The sequence below is a fragment of the Corythoichthys intestinalis genome, chromosome 2 (assembly GCF_030265065.1).
Source record: "Corythoichthys intestinalis isolate RoL2023-P3 chromosome 2, ASM3026506v1, whole genome shotgun sequence".
NCBI lineage: Eukaryota > Metazoa > Chordata > Actinopteri > Syngnathiformes > Syngnathidae > Corythoichthys > Corythoichthys intestinalis.
This window is the reverse complement of record NC_080396.1, coordinates 64,437,749-64,461,157: the sequence shown is the minus strand read 5'-3', so window position 1 is coordinate 64,461,157 and position 23,409 is coordinate 64,437,749. Positions and strand designations below refer to the sequence as shown.

Sequence of the window (23,409 nt, the reverse complement as noted above, 5' to 3'; positions counted from 1 at the left end):
AAGCATTCCAGCAATACAACCAAGGAATGGCTGAAAAAGAAGAAGATTCGTGTTCTGGACTGGCCCAGTCAAAGTCCTGACCTAAATCCCATTGAAATGCTGTGGCGGGACCTGAAGCGAGCAGTTCATGCCAGACGCCCATCAAACCTCTCTCAACTGACTGCGTTCTGCAAGGAAGAATGGGCAAAAATCCCCCAAAGTAGATGTGAGAGGCTGATTAGTCACTACAGAAACCGTTTGGTTGAGGTAATCTCTTCAAAAGGAGGCGCAATATCCTATTAACTGAAGGGGTTCACATACTTTTGCACACATGATATCTGAGTTTTTCTTAAATCAACCACTTTTGTTAAATAAAGAATGACAATATAACTATTTCTTTTGTTTCAGTCCATTATTTGGAATGTCAGTATTGTGGATTTGGGTATAACTTAACATTTAATAAGGTTATTTTAGTTTTTTTTACAAAAAATCTGACCATCGCTGTGGGGTTCACAAACTTTCGAGCAGCACTGTACATGATTTGAAATTAACCAATTTGGGAAACTACTATTATATAAGTACTGAATCACGTCAGCCCAACTTGACATGACACAGTAGCCACTGGTTTCACAACAAAGTAGCTGTATTGAAGGTGATCAATTGTGTGGCTCCATTTGTCAAAATGGGACACAAATGACAAAACACCCATCACAACATCTCAGTGATCCCTCAACGGCTAAAAAGTTAAATTGCTTCAAGCAGCTTCTTCTACTTTTTAGTGTATTTTCTCCTCATTAAGAGGACTTTTCTCAGGTTTAGTCTGAAATATTGTTAAGATTAAGAAATCTGAAATGTTGGAAACTCAAATTTGACAAAGAGCGAAGTCACCTATTAAATTTCAACCCAACAGATTGATTGATGAAACAAAACGTCTACTCAATTGCATCAGTGTGGTCCATATTTCCACTAACAAGCTCACTTTAAGTATTTTTTGCTCTGAACAATTAAACTAGAATTCATTTTAAATAGCAGGATTTTTAAGCAATCTGTACATTTTTCATTGCAACAACCAACATGCCCAAGGTCATAGACATGGAGAGGGAGTAGTAAAGTGAGACTTACATTCAAATCTTGCTTGCAGCTTGAAAACTGCAAACACTACCTTTAAATGTTAAGAATATTATAATAAAAACTTCTTCATGTCATTGAAGTTCTGTGTGTCATAACTGGCATTTCCCTCACAAATTTTAGTTGAAAACCACATTATATGACCACAGTGCAGACAACTTCCCTAGAAGTTCCACAATATCATGTTCATTTCCAAAAAGCTGACATGTGAATAACTGCTAATGACCATGTCCTTGTGACAGCAATGCATTTTCATGTTTCTGTTGTATTGTACATTTACAGGATTTTGTCTTCATAAATTTAAAACCTTAAATCATATAAATCTGCTCATGTTGTTCCCAGGCAATGGTGTCGTGCCAGATGCTGTCTGAGCTGGAGGAGGTGATTCAGTACAAGCTTGTGCCTGAGAGGAGGGACATCATTAGGGAAACATGGTGGGAGAGGCTTCAGGTAACCTCAGCCCTTCAACATGATGTATGGGAGTGCGCACACACATGAACTCACATGTGAAAGCTCAAATGCAGCTAAGAGCAGATGTTGAAAAGGCTACTGTTACTCAAGGGCGGCATTGTATGCCAAACATTAACAGTCTTTGTGAATAATACATGATTGGTTTCCCTGCAAAGCTTCATAGTCGCAAGTGTATAAGGGAAGCACTGAAAGCCCCTCTGTCTTCATACTGTATATGATTTCTGCATAACAAATTTACTTGGTTTTCCTAAATATTGAAATATTGGAGTGTAGCCTCCTCTCTATACTGAATTTTTTGATATTGCAGTCTGACACTTGGGGGGGGAAAAAAACCATAGATTTTGTGTAAAGATATTAATTGTTAACCCTTGAGAGTCGAAGGACGCGCCGGCGCGTCCTCAGCGCACGTCGTCTTTGAAGCGCCCTCACGTTTTAATTACGTCACCCACATGCCGTTGGTTGGTCTCGTTTTAAAGTGCGGAAGTTGCGGTTTACTCTCGTTATTATGTGAAGTCAATCGACCAACTAAAACGTGAGATATTGTCATTTAAGTTTGATAGTTTTATTGTCATCTCAAAAAAACATTAAAACGCTGCATGGATCATTTGTTTATGTCTATATTTCGATCATTTCTTGTCCTTTTTCAAAACGGAAGCTCCATGAAAAAAACACAAATCAAACGAACCCTTTCGAAGTCACAGTGGAAGCACAAAATGCGTTTTTTTTTTGTTTTTGTTTTTTTAATAAATAAAACTACCGTGCGAGGTTCCACCGAACGAGAGGGAGGAGTGTTCTGAAGCAGCGAGGTGGCGAGCGACGGCCGTTTGGATCAAGCAGCGACTTTGTGTGACTTTGAGAATGAACGGAAAACTAAATTTAGCGCAAGCAATTGTGCTTTTTGATCAACTTGAGGAAGAGGATGGTCTAAATTCGTCATCATCGTCTTCTTCGGAAGAGTCCTTGAGTGAAGATAGTGACGGATTGAACACATGAGTGACGCCATCGACAAGCAGAGGTAAGCCAACTCACTTTTTTTTTTAATGCTGAAAAAGTTTCTTTTGAAAGTTTCTTTTGATATTGCAAGACAAAGTTAATTTTGATGCAATATAAGTGTGTGTTTGTGTATATAATAATAAAATTTGCATATCAGATCAAAGTCGTACGTGCACTGTGTGTATCCCAGGCAGGAATTTATAATTTGTGTTCTTCTTTCTATATGAAGATTAGGGATGTAGCACATATTCATCAGCTATGGTATTGCTATGGTATTCTTTCTAATGTCATACATATAGATTTCCATTATTATTTATTGCTGTATATATTTTTATTTTATACTTTATTATTTTCATAAATACTGACTTTTTTTTTCATGTACATTTATAGTGACAATGAAAAATCTACATTCACTGCCCGAATGGAAAGAGGACGAGGGAGAAGGGGTCATCACGGAAGAGCGATGAGATGTCAGCGGAGGAGAGGCTGGAGAAGTCAGCGCGGCAGAAGCCGATCACCACTGGCTCAGCCTGCACCTGTGCCATGGAGCACAGAGCAAGACACAGACACTGCCCCACAGTGCAGCCGGTTCACACCCCGGAGACCACCAGGACCTCAGGTGAATCGTGAGCATGCATACACCCCAAAAGAAGTTTTTGACCTGTTCTTCACCTCATCGACAATGATGAATATGTGCAAACACACAAACCAGTATGGCAGAGTCCGAAAAGAGATTGGGAAAAAGTTTGTGTGGACAGACACTACAGCGGAGGAGCTTGAAAAATTTATTGGACTCCTCTTGTACATGTCTTTGGTTTCACTTCCAACTGTGCAAGATTATTGGAAGGCAAGGAATTCCAGGACGAAACAGCTTTTCGGAGTGGCATGCCTGAAAAAAATTTAACTTGTTTATTGTAAATATTTTTGAAAATACTTTTTTTTCCAATGCTATATTTTTTTTTTCCCCCACAATCAGTCTTCTCAATTTGTGTATGTGTGTTCAAGAAGCTTGATTGTGTGTACATAGTTTTCATCAGGTGATGGGCCGCAATACCTAAACTCATAAAGAGATGGCCTCTAAACACTTTTTGTCTTAGATGGTATATATTTTTCACTGTTCTTCACTGTTTGGTCTGCTGTATATAACCTGTTTTGACTAGAGCATGTATAAAAGCAAAAAACGCCTATGGCTATACCTGTTGTTTATGTTGAATTGTCAAATATAAGACTATTTATTCTAAATTTTTTTGGTTGAATGTTCATCCTAACATGTTGAATAAATATTATAAAGTTTCAAAACGGTTCGTTACGCATGTTTGGTTGTCAATTGGACATCAATATTAAAAATTTTCACAAAACGATTTTGGAATTTTTGGTCTTTTTGGGCCCAAAATGATGATTTATAATTGGTCAGTGAAGGAAACAACAGTTTGGACATGAAGTTCAAGGTGTCACAAAAAAAGGGACCAAACCAGGCCATCGTAAACAATTCTTTCTTTGAAATATAAAGGCAACGTCAAAGGCATGCAAAATCAGACAAAATAGGCCCAGACCTTAAAGGGTTAATAAATAAATTACAATTTAATTATTAGACTAACATTATACAGTGTTCCTCACATTAATCGTTTTATAAAATGAAAAATTATCTTCTTTTATTTGCATTTCTAACAAACATTAACTGCAGTGCAACAAGAGGAAAAAAAAAAAGACTCATGGTGACTTATAAAAGACTTTTGAGCCTGAGGCCCATCTGAACCCCTTTACATTTAAGTGCATGGTGCATAAAACAAAGCACCATATGTAGCTTACTTGCTGTTGTAAAGAAATATGATCATGCCAATAAGAACAGTCCTGTGACGAAATACGCTCATGTCATTCTGAACAGTCTTGTTATAATTTATGGACACTGAATTGATGCGGATCTATCAAAGTGCAGGGTTGTAGAAAGTATTTCGGTCTTAAATAATCTGAACTCTTTTATGCCAGTGTTGTACTGAACAAAGGGTTGTGATTGAGTACCCATTTTTCCCTCATTTGTATGACAATGTGATTAATTATTAGTACCCTCGAACTTTTGTGCTAGACAACGTATTGGCGATCTAAAAAGTTGGATATAAAAGGACACTATCTGTCAACTGGTTTGGGTACCCATCCATTCTCACAACTGCTTATGGGGGAGCATAGAAACTCCATACATTAAGGCTTGATTTTAACACACGACCTCTGAACTGCGTGACGGATGATAGCCAGTTGTCCACTGTGGCACCCCTTTTAAACTGTTTTCAGTTTTAACACATTTGTAAGGTGAATGCAAGGTACAAAGCTGTAATGTCAAACTTAAACTACCTGTGACACCAGGAAAAAATCCTAAATAGCTTTATTATGTGAATTAAAATCATATTTTGACACGATTCGACTATATACAAGAATTTGGCAAGGCGCAGATGATGAGAAATGAGTCTTTTAATCTGCCTCTTTTAGCCACGCCTGTCAATATAGCGCTATAGCGCCTTTATCTGGTTGATGTTGTCGGCAGAGACGAACAATTTCAACTGATTTAGAATTCATCCCATTGAAGGGGGAAAATTCAGAACGAGAAAAATGCGAAAGAGAGCAGCAAAATGTCATCATTGTTTTAATCTCTCTACTCCAATATTTTTATAGGATATTCTTTTGATCTATGTATTTTTCCCCAATTGCTGAATAAGGTGTATGGTCATGACAAATAACGGTCTTGTGCTAAATGAAATATGAAATATTAAAAAAGCATTTATTCAGTACGACAGGGCTAAATTACTGCATAATGGTCGAAACTGCCGACTTCTTGAACCTTGCAAACGGTATTTTATGCCACCGAGGTTAGTCAGGCTTTCGTCATTTTCCTGCGGAGACTGAGGAAAGAGCATAAACAAAACAGAAGGCGTGAAAACTAGGCGACGTGCTAATACTAACCAAGCAGCTTTTCCAAGTCTTTTTCTCGCTTTTCGAAAACGAAAAATCACACAAAACTACCCTGAGTCATGTCACACACATGGGGGTCGCAGAGGGGAATGAACGCCGAAAATGAGGCATTCTCGTTGGACAAACCGGCCGACTTCGGAGCGCGTGGCTCACTAGGCGGGCACGAGAAGAGGGCCAAGTGGGGGTCGAAGTCTAGACGCAATCAAGAAACGTAGACGAGAGCGGGGGGCTCCCCGGGCCCAAGCCGAGGATAGTGCCTTTTAGGCGGGCACGCCTTTATCAGCCGGTTACCATAGTGTGCGGCAAGCCGCCGGTCGTCAGCCGACTGGCCTTCTTTGTGGACAGGGAGCATTGTCATCCACAAAATGAAAGCCATTTCCTCATTAAAATGTTTGCCATGGTCCCAGTATTTGACAAATTAATCTGTTTTAATTAATTAATCAATCCAATTTTTCCTTCTGCGCCTTCTTTGCGCCCACATGGGAGTGAGCAAATTCCTTTGCAAGACCCACCAAGAAGTCCACCTGTCTCTCTTGCCTTCCGGTGCATGCCTGATACAACACATATGCATTCAGTGCTACCATGTCAATCATATTGTAGAACACGGCGACTGGCCATCCCTGTGTTTGACAAAGCCAAGGGAGCCCTGGATTTGCAAATATTCAAGAATATTCAAGATGCTGATTGCAGCTATCCAGAGTGAACAGAGTGATCTGATCCGACCCCAGGAGCTTAGCCATACGGCGAACACATTGTGTGAAGTCAGATTCATATCTTATAATCCTTGCGTATTTGATCAAGCTGCCATTCCAGAGCAGATCATAGCTGTTCCAGATCCAGAGATTTATGCTCTCTGTATGTATTTTTTATATAAGAATCGGTATTGTTTTGAATTTCTGAGCCATTATTGTAACTGTTGGTGTTTCTGCTCTTTTTTTTCATTTGGTCAGGGAATAATATTTACATTTTGTGAGTAGGAGTTCAACTTTGGCTAATGACAAAGGCTTGCTCCTCACCAATAAACCTCAAAATGAAAAACAGCATGTTTTTATCCCATCCCATTCATTTTCTTCTCACGGTTTGGAATGGCACCTGGCAAATTCCTTTCTGTGATTTTTCAAAGCTTGCAGACTTGACAGTTGAAAAGAACACATTTCCAGACACACAGAATTCCCCACGCAGTGAAATAAAGCTACTTTTGATCAGGCTGACTTTTTTTTCCAATAATAAAAGATGTGCTCTGGGATCATGTGGGGGGCTGTACGAGGCAAACCTATAGCTCCTCTTATGCCAACACAGGAGCTGTAGGGACTGAAAGCCTTTTACTTCCCTATTGATGATTCATATGGGATTGATTTCTGTCAGATTCCCACTCATCAGCTATACCTTCACTTTTATTTTAATCAATAGCATGTGCCTTAATCTGGAGAGAAATATTAATGCATTGGTTTTTTTTCCAGTCACTTCTATCGGTCTAGTTGACTCAAAATTGTAAAAATTTAGATCCCCTTAGAAAGGCTCCTGTAACAAGGTTTTTGGTCATTTGCTTTATTGGAAGACTTAAAGTATTGAGTTACACCATTCTATCATCCACTCTTTCATGCTAAAAGCGTTTATAATATTGTCTTACTGATGTAAATCATGTCTGCGCAGAGAATGCCAATGATTAGTTCTTGAAAATACATAAACGATGACCTACATGTCTGTTTTTTTGTTTCTGGCTCGTTGGACTAGAGTACTAGAGTCACGTGTGGGTGTTTTTGAAAATGGCTGTAGTGACGTCTATGGTCTTCTCTCTTGTGTAAAATATCGTAAATAAGGAGTGAGTGCCTTTTCTTTGAAGACCGTAACAAAAGAGTATTTAATCCATGCAACTTTTTTGTGTGTTTCCCCTCAGGGTTGTCAGCGAATCGTAGAGGACTGGCAAAGGATCCTAATGGTCAGGTCGTTGGTGATCAGCCCTCATGAAGATATGAGGACGTGGCTAAAATACGCCAGTCTTTGTGGCAAAAGTGGACGTCTGGTAAGTATATTTCCCAGAAGCAGCACATTTTCATTGAATATGCATTTACATTTAATGTAACAATTGTATATTTCATTCCGAAATATAGTAGGGTACTTTTTTATTTTTAAAAAAATCGTCTGGTGAAAGTACATCCATGATTAGCCTCCTGACTTTGGATTATTTTCTTTTTGGCTGGGCAGTCTGTGCAATGCTCAAGCGCACAATATCTATATTCAGGCTTCTTAACGAGTCTGAGCAATGTGAGCACAGTATGCAAGCCAGACCTGAGCAGAATTTGAAAAGTTGTATTTCATTAATTGAATTGTTTCTTTCACTCAAATATTATTGATAGAATTCACTTTGATATATAGTGCAAAAGGCAAAGTTGTCATAACACTGACAATAAGGTCAAAATATTAATATGTCAATTCGCAATTGCAACAATTACATTCCGGTTTTGCAAAATGTTTCATGACACTCGATTAATTAATTGAAAAGGATCTTTTAACAAAACTAATTATTTAAAAAAAAAAATATTATGGTATAATAAATGGCATCTATTTACAGAAAAAATTGCCTGGATGTTTTAGATTTTATATGCTTGTGTTAAGATTATTCCAAAAGAAGACTCTTGTATTTGTTTTACTTTTCCCTCATTTTTTCGCGAATTGTGGCCTGTAAATTCATTACTGACCCTCACCTCACTTCTTCACAAACTGTAGTTCTATGGGGGATGGGGAGGGGCTCCATTATATGATAGTATTTTTAAGACAATGTAAGATTCACACATTTGCAATTATTACTTGATGTTTTTGTTTTACTTCATTTGTCAACATTTTGGTATAATTTAGTCAAAATTGCTCTATTCTATTGCATTTGCTTTCATCTGCATCTGCAAATATAAATGTCCACAAGGATTTAAACATTTTTTTCAACCTTTTTGACCTTGATCAAGAAGCAGGCAACCTTCAATCAGTCTTCAAAAACAACTTTTGCAGCCTTGCTAATTTCAAGTAATGTTCCATCTTTGATCGCACTGTTATTCTCGTTGATTACAAAAAATTGCTGTTAATCCACCACACAACACATACATACACACACCACTACACACAAAACGCACAACATGTTTGAATGACTAAGTTTGATGTAACTGAAAATGAAAGCAGTGGCAAGCATCATGGGGAATGTGAACACTGGGTGTTGGAAAAAATTACCTCTCTAGAACTAGCCTTCTGTGCTTCACAAAAGCTTCCTAATAACGTAGTCATGCCTACTTCTCTAAAGATGTGTCATGGCAGTTATATAAGCCCTCTTAAGTTTCCCAAAATGACACATTGTCATAGGGTGTCGGCCTTTGTGGTCTGTAAACTCTACATCCTGACACTGCTCTTCTTCCTGCTGTGGTTCATTGGCCCTTCAGTGACTTTCTTCCTCCTTGCTTTCCAGGCTTTGGCCCATAAGACCCTGGTTCTCCTTTTGGGTGTTGACCCGTCCAAGCAACTTGATCACCCACTCCCCACAGCCCACCCACATGTCACATATGCATATATGAAGTACATGTGGAAGAGTACCCGCAAGGTAAGCACAAGCAGGCTCTCTCTTTGTTCATCCTTCTTGATGGAAATACAGTAACTACAAAGGGGTTGAAAGTTTCAACCTATCAGTCTTGTGATCACTTAATATCATTTTCACATATCCTGTCTGGGCCTGGCCTGTTTGACACAGCATGTCTGTCCATGGCCGCAGACATTTATATTTCCATCATAACTGTTTCCTGCCGTAAAGAGCTTGTAACGTTAGACGTGCATGAGTCAGTCGTTCAAGAGTAGTGGTTTATGATTTATTACGTTAAAGATGGATTAAAAACATTGCGTTTCAAATAAATTCCTAGCAATTAAATTCCTACAGGGAAACTTGAATCACTTGAGAGTTAAGACTTCAAAACTAAAGTAAGATTTATGTAATCTTTTTGGTCATTGAGAAGAAATTTAAAAAGACTGGCAAAATTAGTCACCCCTAAAAACAAATGAATAGCCACGGCAAAATTAGTAACCCCAAAAAACAAATGAATAGCCACAGTTAATAAATGATTTAACAAGGAGGCAATTACTTTTTTACATAGGGCCAGGTAGCTTTAAATACAATGGTACCTCTCCATACGAAGTTAGTTCGTTCCAGGACCTTGTTTGTATTTCGAAATGGCCGTTTGTCGAGCAGGATTTTCCAATAAGAATACATTATAATTCCATTAACTCGTTCCACAGCCCGAAAACCTACACCAAATCCTTAATAAATACTGCTGGTACTGTTACAAATGGCAATTACACATAGCAAACAAATAAATTATAAATAAAAAATGGAATAATAATATAATAAAAATAATAATTCCTGTAATAATGTAACGAATCGGGTGATAATGTGGCGGGCGTGTTTTGCGTACTGTACCTGAACGCACCGCGTGGATGGCGTGACAGTGACATGACGAGTGAGATAGGTGCGGTAGAGATTTTACTTTCTCTTTTAATGTTCTGTTGTTGGCGTCAGCTGCAGCGGACAGTCGCACAAGTTTTGAAATAAATGATTAAAAACCTGACGAAGCTGGCGATTTTTGGGCTATGTTACTACAATAATAATTGTCACCTTAACTTATAAAGACTGGCGAACAGATGTCTGAGGAGGACCGTCGAGATCGTAGACGTTCTACGGCCGTATTGTCGAGTCAGTTCATGGATGTGCTCACCACGCTCATAGTTTTCTATTATTTCCATCTTCATTTCAATGTGAAGCCTCACCTTTTTTCTTTTTTTCACCACCTGCACTGACATTCCCATGTTGATTTCTCTCACAAGAAATTCCGCCGTGCGCCCGTCTTGCAGGAACACAAAGAAACTGTGGCGCTGTCATAAATCGTCATATTTCGAGTATGTCGTCAGATGTAGAAACAAATGGCGAGTCAAATTTTATGTCGGATGTCGAAAAGATAGTGTGTCGAAGCGATCGTACTGTATGACGAGGTCCCACTGTATATATTCTGAATAAATAAAATCAGTATGAAACAAATATACATTTTATATTTCCTTGTGTTATATATGTCTGAGATTTAAATTTGTCTTAAAGTGAGGTGACCCTAAAAAACGAGAATGGGGCAAATACCTTTTTACAACCCTGTAAAAACATTACTAGGGCTTACGTTTTACTGTTCCAGGCCAGCTGTACTGCTCACTGTAAATCTGAATATACACACTCATAACATGGACACGTGCAAGCAGCTGAAAATAATTTATCTAATGTTTAGTAGTTGATGTTTTGAAAGAATTATGCTATATTACTTCTTGATTATATGATGGCGTGTGGATTTTTTGTCTTTATGCCAGTTCTTCTACAATGAAAAAAAAAAATGGTAACTGTCATTTCTTAAATACACATTCCAAAAAGTTTTTTTTTTCTCTCAAATGTTCATTTTGTACCTCTTCAGATTGATGCCTTTCAGCACATGCAGCACTTTGTGCAAGGGATGCAGCAGCAAGCCCAGCATGCCATTGCAGCTGAAGACCAAAAACACAAACAGGAGCTCCACAAATTGATGGCCAGGTTTGTCCGCTTTGTAGAAATGTTGTGCTGTACTGTCCAAGCACTACCAAATACTATAAAACTCTTAAGATTATGCTGTTGGTATTGTTGTGTCCTATGTATGGAATTATGTTCAGGCGGCATAGTTGAGATAACTATTCAACTCGTCGCATCAGTTTTTATTTTCATTGACAGTCTCTGTATATTATTAATTCTGTTTGTGTGTGCTAACAATCTACAGTGGGGTAAATAAGTATTCAGTCAACCACTAATTGTGCAGGTTCTCCCACTTGAAAATTTTAGAGAGGCCTGTAATTGTCAACATAGCTAAACCTCAACCATGAGAGACAGAATGTGGGGGAAAAAAATCACATTGTTTGATTTTTAAAGAATTTATTTGCAAATCATGGTGGAAAATAAGTATTTGGTCAATACCAAAAGTTCATCTCAATACTTTGTTATGTACACTTTGTTGGCAATAACGGAGGCCAAACGTTTTCTTTAACGCTTCACAAGCTTATCACACACTGTTGCTGGTATTTTGGCCCATTCTTCCATGCAGATCCCTCTAGAGCAGTGATGTTTTGGGGCTGTCGTTGGGCAACACGGACTTTCAACCCCCTCCACAGATTTTCTATGGGGTTGAGACTTGGAGACTGGCTAGGCCACTCCAGGACCTTGAAATGCTTCTTACGAAGCCACTCCTTTGTTGCCCTGACTGTGTGTTTGGGATCATTGCCATGCTGAAAGACCCAGCCACGTCTCATCTTCAATGTCCTTGCTGATGGAAGGAGATTTTCACTCAAAATCTCTTGATACATGGCCCCATTCATTCTTTCCTTTACACAGATCAGTCGTCCTGGTCCCTTTGCAGAAAAACAGCCCCAAAGCATGATGTTTCCACCCCCATGCTTCACAGTGGGTTTGGTGCAATTCAGTATTCTTTTTCCTCCAAACAAGAGAACCTGTGTTTCAACCCAAAAAGTTCTATTTTGGTTTCATCTGACCATAACACATTCTCCCAGTCCTCTACTGGATCATCCAAATGCTCTCTAGCGAACCGCAGACGGGCCTGGACGTGTACATTCATCAGCAGGGGGACACGTCTGGCAGTGCAGGATTTGAGTCCCTGGCGGCGCATTGTGTTATAGTGTGATAGTAGCCTTTGTTACTGTGGTCCCAGCTCTCTGTAGGTCATTCACTAGGTCCCCCGTGTGGTTCTGGGATTTTGGCTCACCAATCTTGTTATCATTTTGACGCCACGGGGTGAGTAAGGAGTCTAAAGTCCCTGTTGCCCAACGACAGCCCCAAAACATCACTGCTCTAGAGGAGCTCTGCATGGAGGAATGGGCCAAAATACCAGCAACAGTGTGTGAAAAGCTTGTGAAGAGGTACAGAAAACGTTTGGCCTCCGTTATTGCCAACCAAGGGTACATAACAAAGTAATGAGATGAACTTTTGGTATAGACCAAATACTTCTTTTCCACTATGATTTGCAAATAAATTCCTTAAAAATCAAACAATGTGATTTTCTGTTTTTTCTTTCCACATTCTGTCTCTCATGGTTGAGGTTTACCCATGTTGACAATTACAGGCCTCTCTAATATTTTCAAGTGGGAGAACTTCCACAACTAATGGTTGACTAAATACTTATTTGCCCCACTGTACTAACAGCCAAAAATTGAACTGAATATGCTAATTCAAGGACAATGTAACGTGGTGTCCGCCCCCCCCCCCCCCCCCCCCCCCACACACACACACACGCATACATGCACATTTATTCACAGGGTCTTTTTCAAGGTGATTCATTCTTTTGAGTGACCTAATTGTAAACATTCACAAAGTAAAATTAGACTTCTCTCCCACACTATCACACACAGCCACTCACAAGCAGCCCAAACATGGCGCCATTGTGCCATCAAATGTCAAAGATGTGGTGCGCCTCCTCCACAACATTGCCGGTTTTTCACCTTCACGTCTCCTATTGAATACTTGACTGACAGCTCTGGCGCAAAGATACATCCCACTGTGGGAAACCATGAACAGAATGAAATTCTTTTTTCAACATGTTGTCAGCTAAAACGGCAGCTTTTCAAAAATCAGACATTCCAATTGGGCTCCTGTGTTGTCAGACACTGATTACGGATATTTGATACTGATTTAGAGTAATGGAAATGGAAAGTAAAAACATTGCCTGAATAATAACCCATATAGCTATGGCCATTCTTAATTGTCCAGTAATAGCAAAAAGAAGCTTGACACTACAATATTACGATACGTAAAAACAAAGACAAAGAAAAAGTGTAAGTGGCACTGGACTTTTTGGGGGCAAATGTATATCTTCAGCCATTTGTCATCATCAAGTACACAGTCGTCAACCTCACTGTCGTATTATTTCGGGAACAAAAGAGAAGTTCAAAAGAATGTAATAGTTGTAAACATGTCGTCAAAAATACCTTGACGCTCACCCACGTTGCAGCCAGCCATGTTTCACGCAGTGCTAAAGTAAGCTTTTAGCTTAGCAAACTACAGTGTTGCAGCACTTTAGCTCAGAAATGGCCACTAGCCAGCTTTCTTTAACTTTTGTAGCATGCACACAGCCTTTTCCTCTCTTTTTTAGAAAATACTAAGCTCATCCTTAACTTTCCTCTTGGCTTCACCATCCCCGCATTAGCTCCTGGCTTCGGTTACTTCTTTGCAGTGACCAATCATATCTCATATCTTCTTTTAATTGACGCCTGGGACAACTTACTACTGTCCAGATTTCTGTATGGACACAGACTCTTAATAAAAGCTATATGTATCTGTCTGTCTCATCTTGTCTCGGTCTTAACTGTCTGTAGCTAGACGAACTACGACGGATACAACTCTGTCTCTTTCTATTTCTATTCAAAATAAATGCCCACATTAGCAAACCTTTTGCAACTGATGTGTTTAGAAATAAACATAGGCATGCATTCACTGTACTGAAGTAGAAGTAGGTCGTTGACTGCCAAGGCATTTTGAAGTAATGTCTATACCTTGCTCACTGACTAACATTAATATTCTGCATGTAAAATTCAATATTTTAACATTAAACAAGTCCCACATGAGTATTAGTATAAGGACAGGTGAGCTATGAAAAAAAAACAATACTCTAGGAGCAAATTAATTTCATTGTACATTTTTAGTATGTGTAATATCTATTATACCATTCATTTTGTATAATCTGATTACATACAAAAATCAAATGATATCCACAAAAATTTATGGAATGGTAGAAAATCGTTAAGGTGAAACAAAGTGGATTTTTCTGCTTTGATGTGTGCTGACTTCCATTCTAGCCCGGTTTCCCACACAAACACACAGACATGGATCATTGCTTCTCATTAGTCACACAACACAACAGCCAACCATGACAAGTTGAAAAAAAGACGGGCTGTTTTGAAAAAAACTGTTTCATCCTCCCAACAGGGACGATGGTTATCTGGGGGATACTACAGTATACTTTTTAGTGACAACACATGTATCTTGTCATACAAAGACAGGATTCCCCCAGAGAGGTTGACAAACTTTAAAGAATACAGGTCGGATATGGGTTTTGGGACACCTGGATGGTCTCCTACAATTCTAGGGATGTCCTTCCTCAGATTATTCCATCCAGTGTGACTGAGATCTGTAACCTAATGTCTCCTGCCCGAATGACACATTGTTTTGGCATCCCCTGGTGTTCACACACCCTGCTATTTTCCCAAAAGCCAACCTGTTTGACATTTTCTGCAGTTTTAGGAAACCATTTGACATCGACACGTGAAGCCGGACACATGGTAAAACGCTCCAGAGAAATTACATAATCTCCAGAAAACTCTTTAGTTGAGGCATTCTGCAAATGGACCTTAGACTGTAGGACTCTTGATGGAAGAGATGACAACAGATTGCGTGCCAAGTGCTCTGTTTGGTTAAAAGTGTGTTTTATTAAGCTTTTGCCAGACACCAGTTTTTCGCTCGTGATTGTCTTACCATACAGAGCTTGATGGATTAGGTGGAATTCTACAGCGTTAACTGACGAAAAGTAATTTGGATAATTAAGGAGACTCTCTGGATGCACTCCCAGATTCTTTTAGCAGATATGTGAAGTTTTTATTAGTGATAGATTTAAAAAATTGCCCTCATGCTTCTCCCAAACTCAAAACACAATTGGCATTTTTTTAAATCAATGTTCCTCAGGGCTCTGATTGTCACTTATCCCTGGTACTTAGAAACTGCAAATCATAATCATGATTATATTGCTCAAATTTGACCAAATTGGCCAATATACTGTTCGTATGGTCAATGAATACAAAAGCTATACATGTATGTACCTGTTTTCTCTAAGGTAAGGAAACAAAATGACTCCATGACAAATCTTTAAGAACTTTTTAGCTAGCGTTATTTCAGAACAACCTGCCACTGAGATGTCCTCTGACCTCTAGGAAAGAGCTTTTCCCTGCAATTTGGTGGTTTCGTTATCCCACTAAAGGGCTATTGAAATAATGGAAACAGCTTAAAACAGACATGTCCAAAGTCCGGCCCGGGGGCCAAATGCGGCCCGTGGTCAAATTTGGTCCGGCCCCCAGCCTATGTCATAAAATCAATAACGTCTGGCCCGCACACAGACTTAATAAATTGGTCAGCAATACTGCAACCAGCATATGCAGTAGCTTACACACAAAATGCTGCTCCTCATTTACCCACTAAAAGGCAGCAGCACTTTAACCCTTTATTGCCAAATGTATCACATTTGATACACCTAAAATTTCATGATTTTGAGACTAATTTAGAATTTTGACATTTCTTTTTGGAAAAAAAAAAAACGATGGATGCAAGTCAACACATGCATCTGCAGGTTCTATGAGAAAAAAAAAAAAAACATGATTTAGCATGGGTTATAGATGTTTAGAGCGCTTATTACTCATATTCATTTAGACTTTTCTTTTTACAAATTTGAAAAAAAGTTTTCATTAGGACCCTATTTTTCAAATTTTGGGATTCTCTGATAATTGTTCCATTTTGCAGGTATTTAAGGGCTAAGCAACATTAACCCGTGTGACCCATAACTTCCATTTTCTAAAATGGCGACAATCAACAAAAAAAAAAAAAAAGAAAGAAAGTTGACTGTGACGGCCGACGCTTCAAGGATTGGTGGAATTTGGACTATTACTTCACTATTCACTAAAATACGCAACAACTGTGTCTGCCTCATTTGCAAAGAGACAGTCGCTGTTTTTAAAGATTTCAATGTGAGCCGATATTACCAAACAAGACACGTTGACATGTACGAAAAGATTACAGGGAAGATTCGCAGCGAGAAATTGAAGCAACTTGAAGCTAGTTTAATTTCACAGCAGCAGTATTTCGCAAGAGCCCGAGAGCCAAAATAGAACGCCCCAATGGCTTGTTGTAAGATTGTTGAAATTATTAATTTAAAAAAAATAATAAAGCAAATGTGACACACTGAATGGCTTGCTAAAATTTGCTTAAATATATTGTTCTACGTAAAGGACGTCACCCATGGTTGGCCCCCCACATTTTTACCACACCAAATAGGGCCCCCTTTGCAAAAAGTTTGGACACCCTTGGCTTAAAATATAAACAAAAACTTAATTTAATATAATGTAGGTCCGCCTTTTGCGGCAATTACAACCTCAGTTCTCTGAGGATTGATTCATACAACATGTGAATTGTTTCCAAAGGAATTTTAAGCCTTTCTTCAGGTAGAATACCCTCTAACTCTTTTAGAGACAATGGCAGTGGAAATCAACGTCTTAATTGAATCTCTAAAACTGACCGTAAATGCTCAATAATGTTGAGGTTTGGGGATTGTGCCGGCTATACGAGATGCTCAATTTCATTAGAATGTTCCTCATGCCATTTATTTATCAATTCTGTTCACTGATCATGATGCCAAAATGTTAGGTGTTTCCATTATTTTGTCCAACCCCTGTATGACCATTTTGTGTTCTTCTGCTAAGATGCTTCCTGAAGTTGGGAGAGTGGCAACTTAGCCTGCAGGGCATCAATGAGAGCACCATCCCCAAAGTCTTGCAGTATTACAGCCATTCAACCGAGCATGACCGCAATTGGTACAAGGTGAGCTTCACCCCCTACTCTTCACACTCTTTCTTTTTCAACCCCTTTGGCCACAGTAAAATAAAAATCCAGCTGTGCCTGCAAGAGGTTTTCCTCATGAGAGAAACACTCATTCTTTTTTAAACACAAACCTCTCCTAACAAAAGAAGTTTAGGTTCAATTGGTGCATGGCCCATTTATATAGATCATAGGACTGTTACATTTAGGCTCAGTCTTTCAGTTGATAAAAGATTTCGGGGCGTTGAGGTGCTGGGAATGAGATCTTTTTTTTTTTTTTTTTTTTTTTTTTTGTCTGGGGTGGTGGCAGTGCTTAAGGCTTCATAATGTTTGCACTTCACTTACCTACCCAGCTTTTTACACAGCTGTCCTCGCCGTTTCCCTCAAGCTTTTGACCTTTTAATAGGTGGTTGCATAACCCAGCAAACATCACACACATTTACACAGGTTTAGATCATTCCTTAAGACTTTTTTTGTACCACCATAGACTGGAAAAATACGTCAATGGCCATCATCATGGTGGAAGGCATTTCCATTTGTTGCCCGCTTCTATTCACTTAGATCTTACCATCTTTTGACAGGCCTGGCACGCGTGGGCAGTAATGAATTTTGAGGCGGTGCTGCATTACAAACATCAGAACCAGGCTCGTGATGAGAAGAAGAAGTTGCGACACGCCAGCGGTGCCAGTGCCAACGGTGAGGCCAGCAACAGCGACAGTGAGGTTGACGGCAACGACCACAGTCCAGTCCCCTCGCCAGGACAAAAAAAGGTTAATGAGGTGAGAATAGTGCAGAATTAACTTGTCATTTGTTATAACAAGATATAATTATTCTAATAGAAGCTTTATTTCATATCATATTCTACTGACCCGGCTGTAGGGATCGGTATAATATCAGTAAGATGTTCATATTGTGTGGAAAGTTCATGAATTTTATGGCAAACCAATTCACGCAAATTACAGTGCATTACTGCTTGGCTGAAACAACCTCAAGCATTTTTTAGACACCACTATATTTTAAGATGGCATGGCAGATGTCTGCTTTGAAGCAACTACGGTACCTTTTACTCTACTAGCCTGGTGCTAACTGCTAATTAGCAGGCCAGACTTGGCAAGCAACACTTGGCGACACGTGTGTCAGCACCAATTTCTCCTCCAGTGTACCTTTCGTCACTGAATACACATTGTGTGGACAGGCTGCAGTGTTGGTTTTCATTGTTAATTCATACGTACATAAAAGGGTCCGTTGCGTCACGTTTGGAATTCCAAACGATAGGACACTTAAGGACCATGTTTTAATCACGATGAATGCACATTTTAAAAAATCTAGTTATATTAAAAGGATGCATTAACATGCAAAATTACAGGCTTTATTGGTGGGCAACCAATTCAGGATGTACCCCACTTATTTCCCATAGTTAGCAGGGATAAAATCCAGCACCCCCACGACCCTCGTGAGGATCATCGGAACGGAAGACGAATGAATGAATGAAAAACAAAGCATAGAGGTGCAGTAGTGCAGTCAATTAATGCTGCAATGGATCATTGTCAAAATAGCTACTGTAATTTGTGGCCTTACCACATCTTCCTGGACAGATTTTCTGCTTCAAGAAAAGTTTCACAATCAATTCATCTAATTGAGAAAGATAATGATCTTATAGTCATTTTCATTTATAATTAAAGTCACATCATGTTTTTTTTCTTAGACATTGCTTCTCTACACTGTTCCTGCTGTTCAAGGATTCTTCCGCTCCATTTCTCTGTCCAGAGGCAACAACCTGCAGGACACACTCAGGTCAGCCGACTAGTTCTAGTACTGCATGTGTGTCAAAGCCAATATTCACCTCTTGACTAATGTGGGTTTGAAAGGACCTCTAGTGGTTGGTTGTTCTACTAGTTTTAGTTCAGTCCCTTATTGAATATCCATCCATCCACTGTTTGTAATGCTTTTCACTACAAACTAGTTCATTATTGCTCTTTTTAGGGTTTTGACTTTGTGGTTTGACTATGGCCACTGGCCTGAAGTAAATGAGGCGCTTGTCGAGGGCATCAAGACCATCCAAATAGATACCTGGCTTCAGGTAATACATGCACACATCGTTTTCATCAAATAATAAAATTGAAATTGTTTAAGCCTGAGTGGCACACTGCATCTAAGTGCTCATCTGTGTGTGTGCTGTATAGGTGATTCCACAGCTCATTGCTCGAATTGACACACCTCGTCCTCTGGTGGGTCGCCTCATCCACCAGCTGCTTACAGACATTGGACGATATCATCCACAAGTATGTGTGCACAGCTACTACAGAATGCCAATTTTTTGGGGGTGGAATCCTACAACAATCTTTAAAATGATAACCATTACTTAAATATGAACTGCTTATCCATCTCCAGGCTTTGATCTACCCACTAACTGTGGCCTCTAAGTCTACCACCACAGCTCGCCACAATGCTGCAAACAAAATCCTGAAAAACATGTGTGAACACTGCAACACTCTAGTTCAACAAGCTATCATGGTATGGTTGCGATCGGCATCATCCCGGTACTTTACCTTACTAAATGTAACCTTAACTTCAAAATTATAAGTGGTACCTCGACATACGATCGCTTCGACACACGATGTTTGCGACATCCAACGTAAAATTTGACTCGCCATTTGTTTCTACATCCGACGACATGCTCGAAATACGACGACTTGGCAGCACCGCAGATGAATGCACGGCGGATTTTCTTGTGTGAGAAATCAATACAGGTTCCAGAAAAGGTTGGTACAGTTGGTGAAACAAGGAAAAAGTTGACGCTTACCTTCTAAATAAAGATGCAAATTATAGAAAAATTTGAGCGTGGGGTGGGCATCCGTGAAATGGCTCATGAATACGACTCCACGGCCAGTCTTCATAAGTTAAACTGACAATTCTAATTGTGGTAACATCTCCAAAGAAATCGCCAGCGTCACCACGTTTTTATTATTTATTATAAACTTATTCAACACAAAACGCCTACTGTCTGTTTTCTCAGGAAAACATTGAAAGTGAAAGTGAAACTCTCAAGCTCACCACTCTCTGTCTCCTGCACGTCAGCCCCGCGATGCGTTCAGGTACAGCAAAAAACGTCCGCCACATTAGAACCCGATTCGTTACATGAATACAGGAATTATTATTATTATTATTTTTTATTATATTATTATGATTTTTATTCATAATTTATTTGTTTTGCTATGTGCAATTGCCATTTGTAATAGTACCAGCAGTATTAAGGATTTAGTGTAGGTTTTTGGACTGTGGAACGAATTAAGGGAATTATAATGAATTCCTATGGGAAAATCCTGCTCGACATACGACCATTTCGACATACAAACAAGGTCCTGGAACGGATTAACTTTGTATGTAGAGGTACCACTGTATTTTTTTATGTGAATGGTGTTTAAATGGCAACCAGGCATTTTTGTCCTTTGTCTTGTTCATATATTTTCTTTATCCAGGTTAGTGAGGAACTTATTCGAGTGGCCATCTTGTGGCATGAGATGTGGCACGAGGGCCTCGAGGAGGCGTCACGTCTGTACTTTGGAGAGCGCAATGTCAAGGGCATGTTTGCTGTTCTTGAACCCCTGCACGCAATGATGGAGAGGGGGCCACAGACTTTGAAAGAGACTTCTTTTAATCAGGTGTGTGTCTTCCAGATTGGCATTAAAAATGATTAAATGTAAAAGCAAAAGTAGGTTATTAAAACTATAGTTCAAGATGCATTCCGTTTTCACTAACAATTTCTTTTTTCTCAGTGAAATGTAACAGGGTTTCATTTTCACTACAGTATTAGCATTCTGTTTTAGAGCAATCTGTAAATAAATGATTACTTCTTAAACACCCCCACGAAATCGCTAAAATTTCTCTCTAAGAGTAATATTCACATCCTTGATGCATTACACATTGACGGCTCATTTTCGACACCGTGATAGCACAAAAAATTAAACTCGAATGCCGGCTCACAGAGGCAGCCAATATGATTCAAAACAATTCTTAAAAAATATATACATATATTTAGCATTAATATTAATGTATACTACAATGCTGTTTATAATATTATTATAATAATTATTATAATAATTATTCGTTGCCAATCAGATTTTTCATAAAGGGTGTCATTTTAAAGCTGTTGTTAGTGTAGAATCTGAATTCTGAAGTATGTGAGATTAATGCCAGAAATCGTTATTTATATGTTAAACATGACGTGCTTTTGTTTTGAAATGTTCACCGGAAGTACATTCGCTAAACCGCTAACCGTAAGCTTTACACTTCGCAAAAAAGGTCCAGTTTTCGTCATTGCATGTGTTGTCAGTAATAGATTTTTTCATTTTTTCTTTTGCAAATGCTGTTAACCAGCAATATTTCATGTTTGAAGTGTCATCTTATACCGCAAGTTTTGCTTTTTGGAGAAGACTGACAATGTTTTATAGCAGGCTAAAGTAGGTTGTCTTTTTTCCCCATTAGCCTCAATGTAACAATGCTAACTTTTACAGTGTTTAATATGGATGTGTTTCCTTATTTTGTATGTCTGAACTCCAATTCTATGGCGTGTTGATGACCAATAAAAACCTGTGAAAGGAACGGAAGTCTCATATGCCATCAACACGCACGTGTACACGTATGCACAAATGTTTGCACCCACGCGGCGATAAAACGCAGCCATGAAAATTACCGCCCTCTTTTTTATTTACTGTGCGATAAATGGACTTAATGCATATCGTGACAGGCTTATTAACTTCAATAAAAAATGTTGTTAGTTAGTTAGTTAGTTAGTTAGTTAGTTAGTTAGTTAGTTAGTTAGTTAGTTAGTTAGATGGACTTACGTTCTTCCAGCGTGTTGTCTCCTGTCGTCTTCCAAAATTACAACTGGTTGACAGCACTTTAGGTGTTCATTCACGGCCGACTAGGAGCTTGGAATGCAAGCTTGGCATTGAAGAGACAGGACACAACAGTGTAGCCACCTTTTTTTCGTTGAAATAAGTCAATGTTTTGGCTTTTTGGCTTTGTGCCTCTTTCCTTGCTTGCATGCTGAGTGTCCGCCGTTCTCAACTTTTCACACATATATTTTTTTAACCCTTTGTTAACCGTTGACAGGAAGTTGTGCTCGACGCATTTATGTCATCGATGTCGTCGACGTACATCTTTGAATCAGAAACCACATAAAATAAATATATCGCAGTACTTTATATCCCAACAGGTTATCAATACCCTTATGCCAAGAATCAATATATAGTTTTAAAATTGTATCAATGTTTAATAAAGGAAGCAACAAGTTTACTACTGAAATTTTCGACTTAAGGAGTATATTGTAAGAAAGATGCCAATTTGTTTACTAAAATATAGTGTTGCTGTATTCATTTCCAGAAATGTTGCACAGAAATATTCTCGAACTCTGTAAGGAAGACAGTGGCAAAAAATATATATATAAAAAAACATGTCTACAGAAAAACATTTCCCCCAAAAAATACTTTTTTGGGGGTGTTGTATTGATAATTAATAAATGCCTCACTTCCCTTTTAAAAATTTGGCAGTGCTACAGGAAGGTAGAGACCTGCCTAATAGGAATGAATTGGAACTTTTGCCCCTTATCTGTTGACCTCTTGACCTCCCTAACTAGTCAGTTTGTGAAATGGAATAAGCCATCAATCGTTCATTATCGTTCCAGATGTAGGTGGGCCAACCACAATCTGTACTATTTGAATGTACTAGGGATGGGGAACTCTGGGTACCTCATGATATGATTCGATTTGCGATGCAAAGCTCGCAATAACGATTACCCCGGGATATGGCAATGCAACAATTATCAAAACATGGGTCGGGAAATTTAAGATATTCTACCAAACAACTATGTTATCGGAGAGAAAAGCAAGGTACTTCTAAATGGAAAAATAAACAAGTGTGAAGTTGCTTTCTAAATGTCCTTTGTTGTAACATTTTAATGGGACTAAATTACTTTTTTAATTCTAAAGGCTTATGGCAGGGACCTGATGGAGGCTCAGGATTGGTGCAGGAAGTACATGCGCTCTGGAAATGTGAAGGACTTGACCCAGGCCTGGGACCTGTACTATCATGTGTTCAGGCGCATCTCCAAACAATTGCCACAGGTACGTAAAACACTTACACAAATCTGTAATGTGTATATATTGCAAATGATAAACTTACACTTACAGTATAAG

At 38.9% G+C, this 23,409-nt stretch overlaps 1 protein-coding gene across 1 annotated transcript in view; it reads left to right on the top strand.

Annotated features, from left to right (window-relative positions):
* The window catches only part of mtor (mechanistic target of rapamycin kinase), a 133,577-nt gene that overhangs the window by 92,191 nt on the left and 17,977 nt on the right, over positions 1-23,409 (top strand). The window contains exons 34-45 of the mRNA XM_057824272.1: positions 1,450-1,557; positions 7,430-7,555; positions 8,984-9,115; positions 11,013-11,128; positions 17,098-17,215; positions 17,794-17,991; positions 18,918-19,006; positions 19,196-19,292; positions 19,396-19,494; positions 19,604-19,726; positions 20,692-20,874; positions 23,203-23,337. Coding sequence (XP_057680255.1) covers positions 1,450-1,557; positions 7,430-7,555; positions 8,984-9,115; positions 11,013-11,128; positions 17,098-17,215; positions 17,794-17,991; positions 18,918-19,006; positions 19,196-19,292; positions 19,396-19,494; positions 19,604-19,726; positions 20,692-20,874; positions 23,203-23,337 — 1,524 coding nt within the window. The remainder of the gene's footprint in view (positions 1-1,449; positions 1,558-7,429; positions 7,556-8,983; positions 9,116-11,012; positions 11,129-17,097; positions 17,216-17,793; positions 17,992-18,917; positions 19,007-19,195; positions 19,293-19,395; positions 19,495-19,603; positions 19,727-20,691; positions 20,875-23,202; positions 23,338-23,409) is intronic.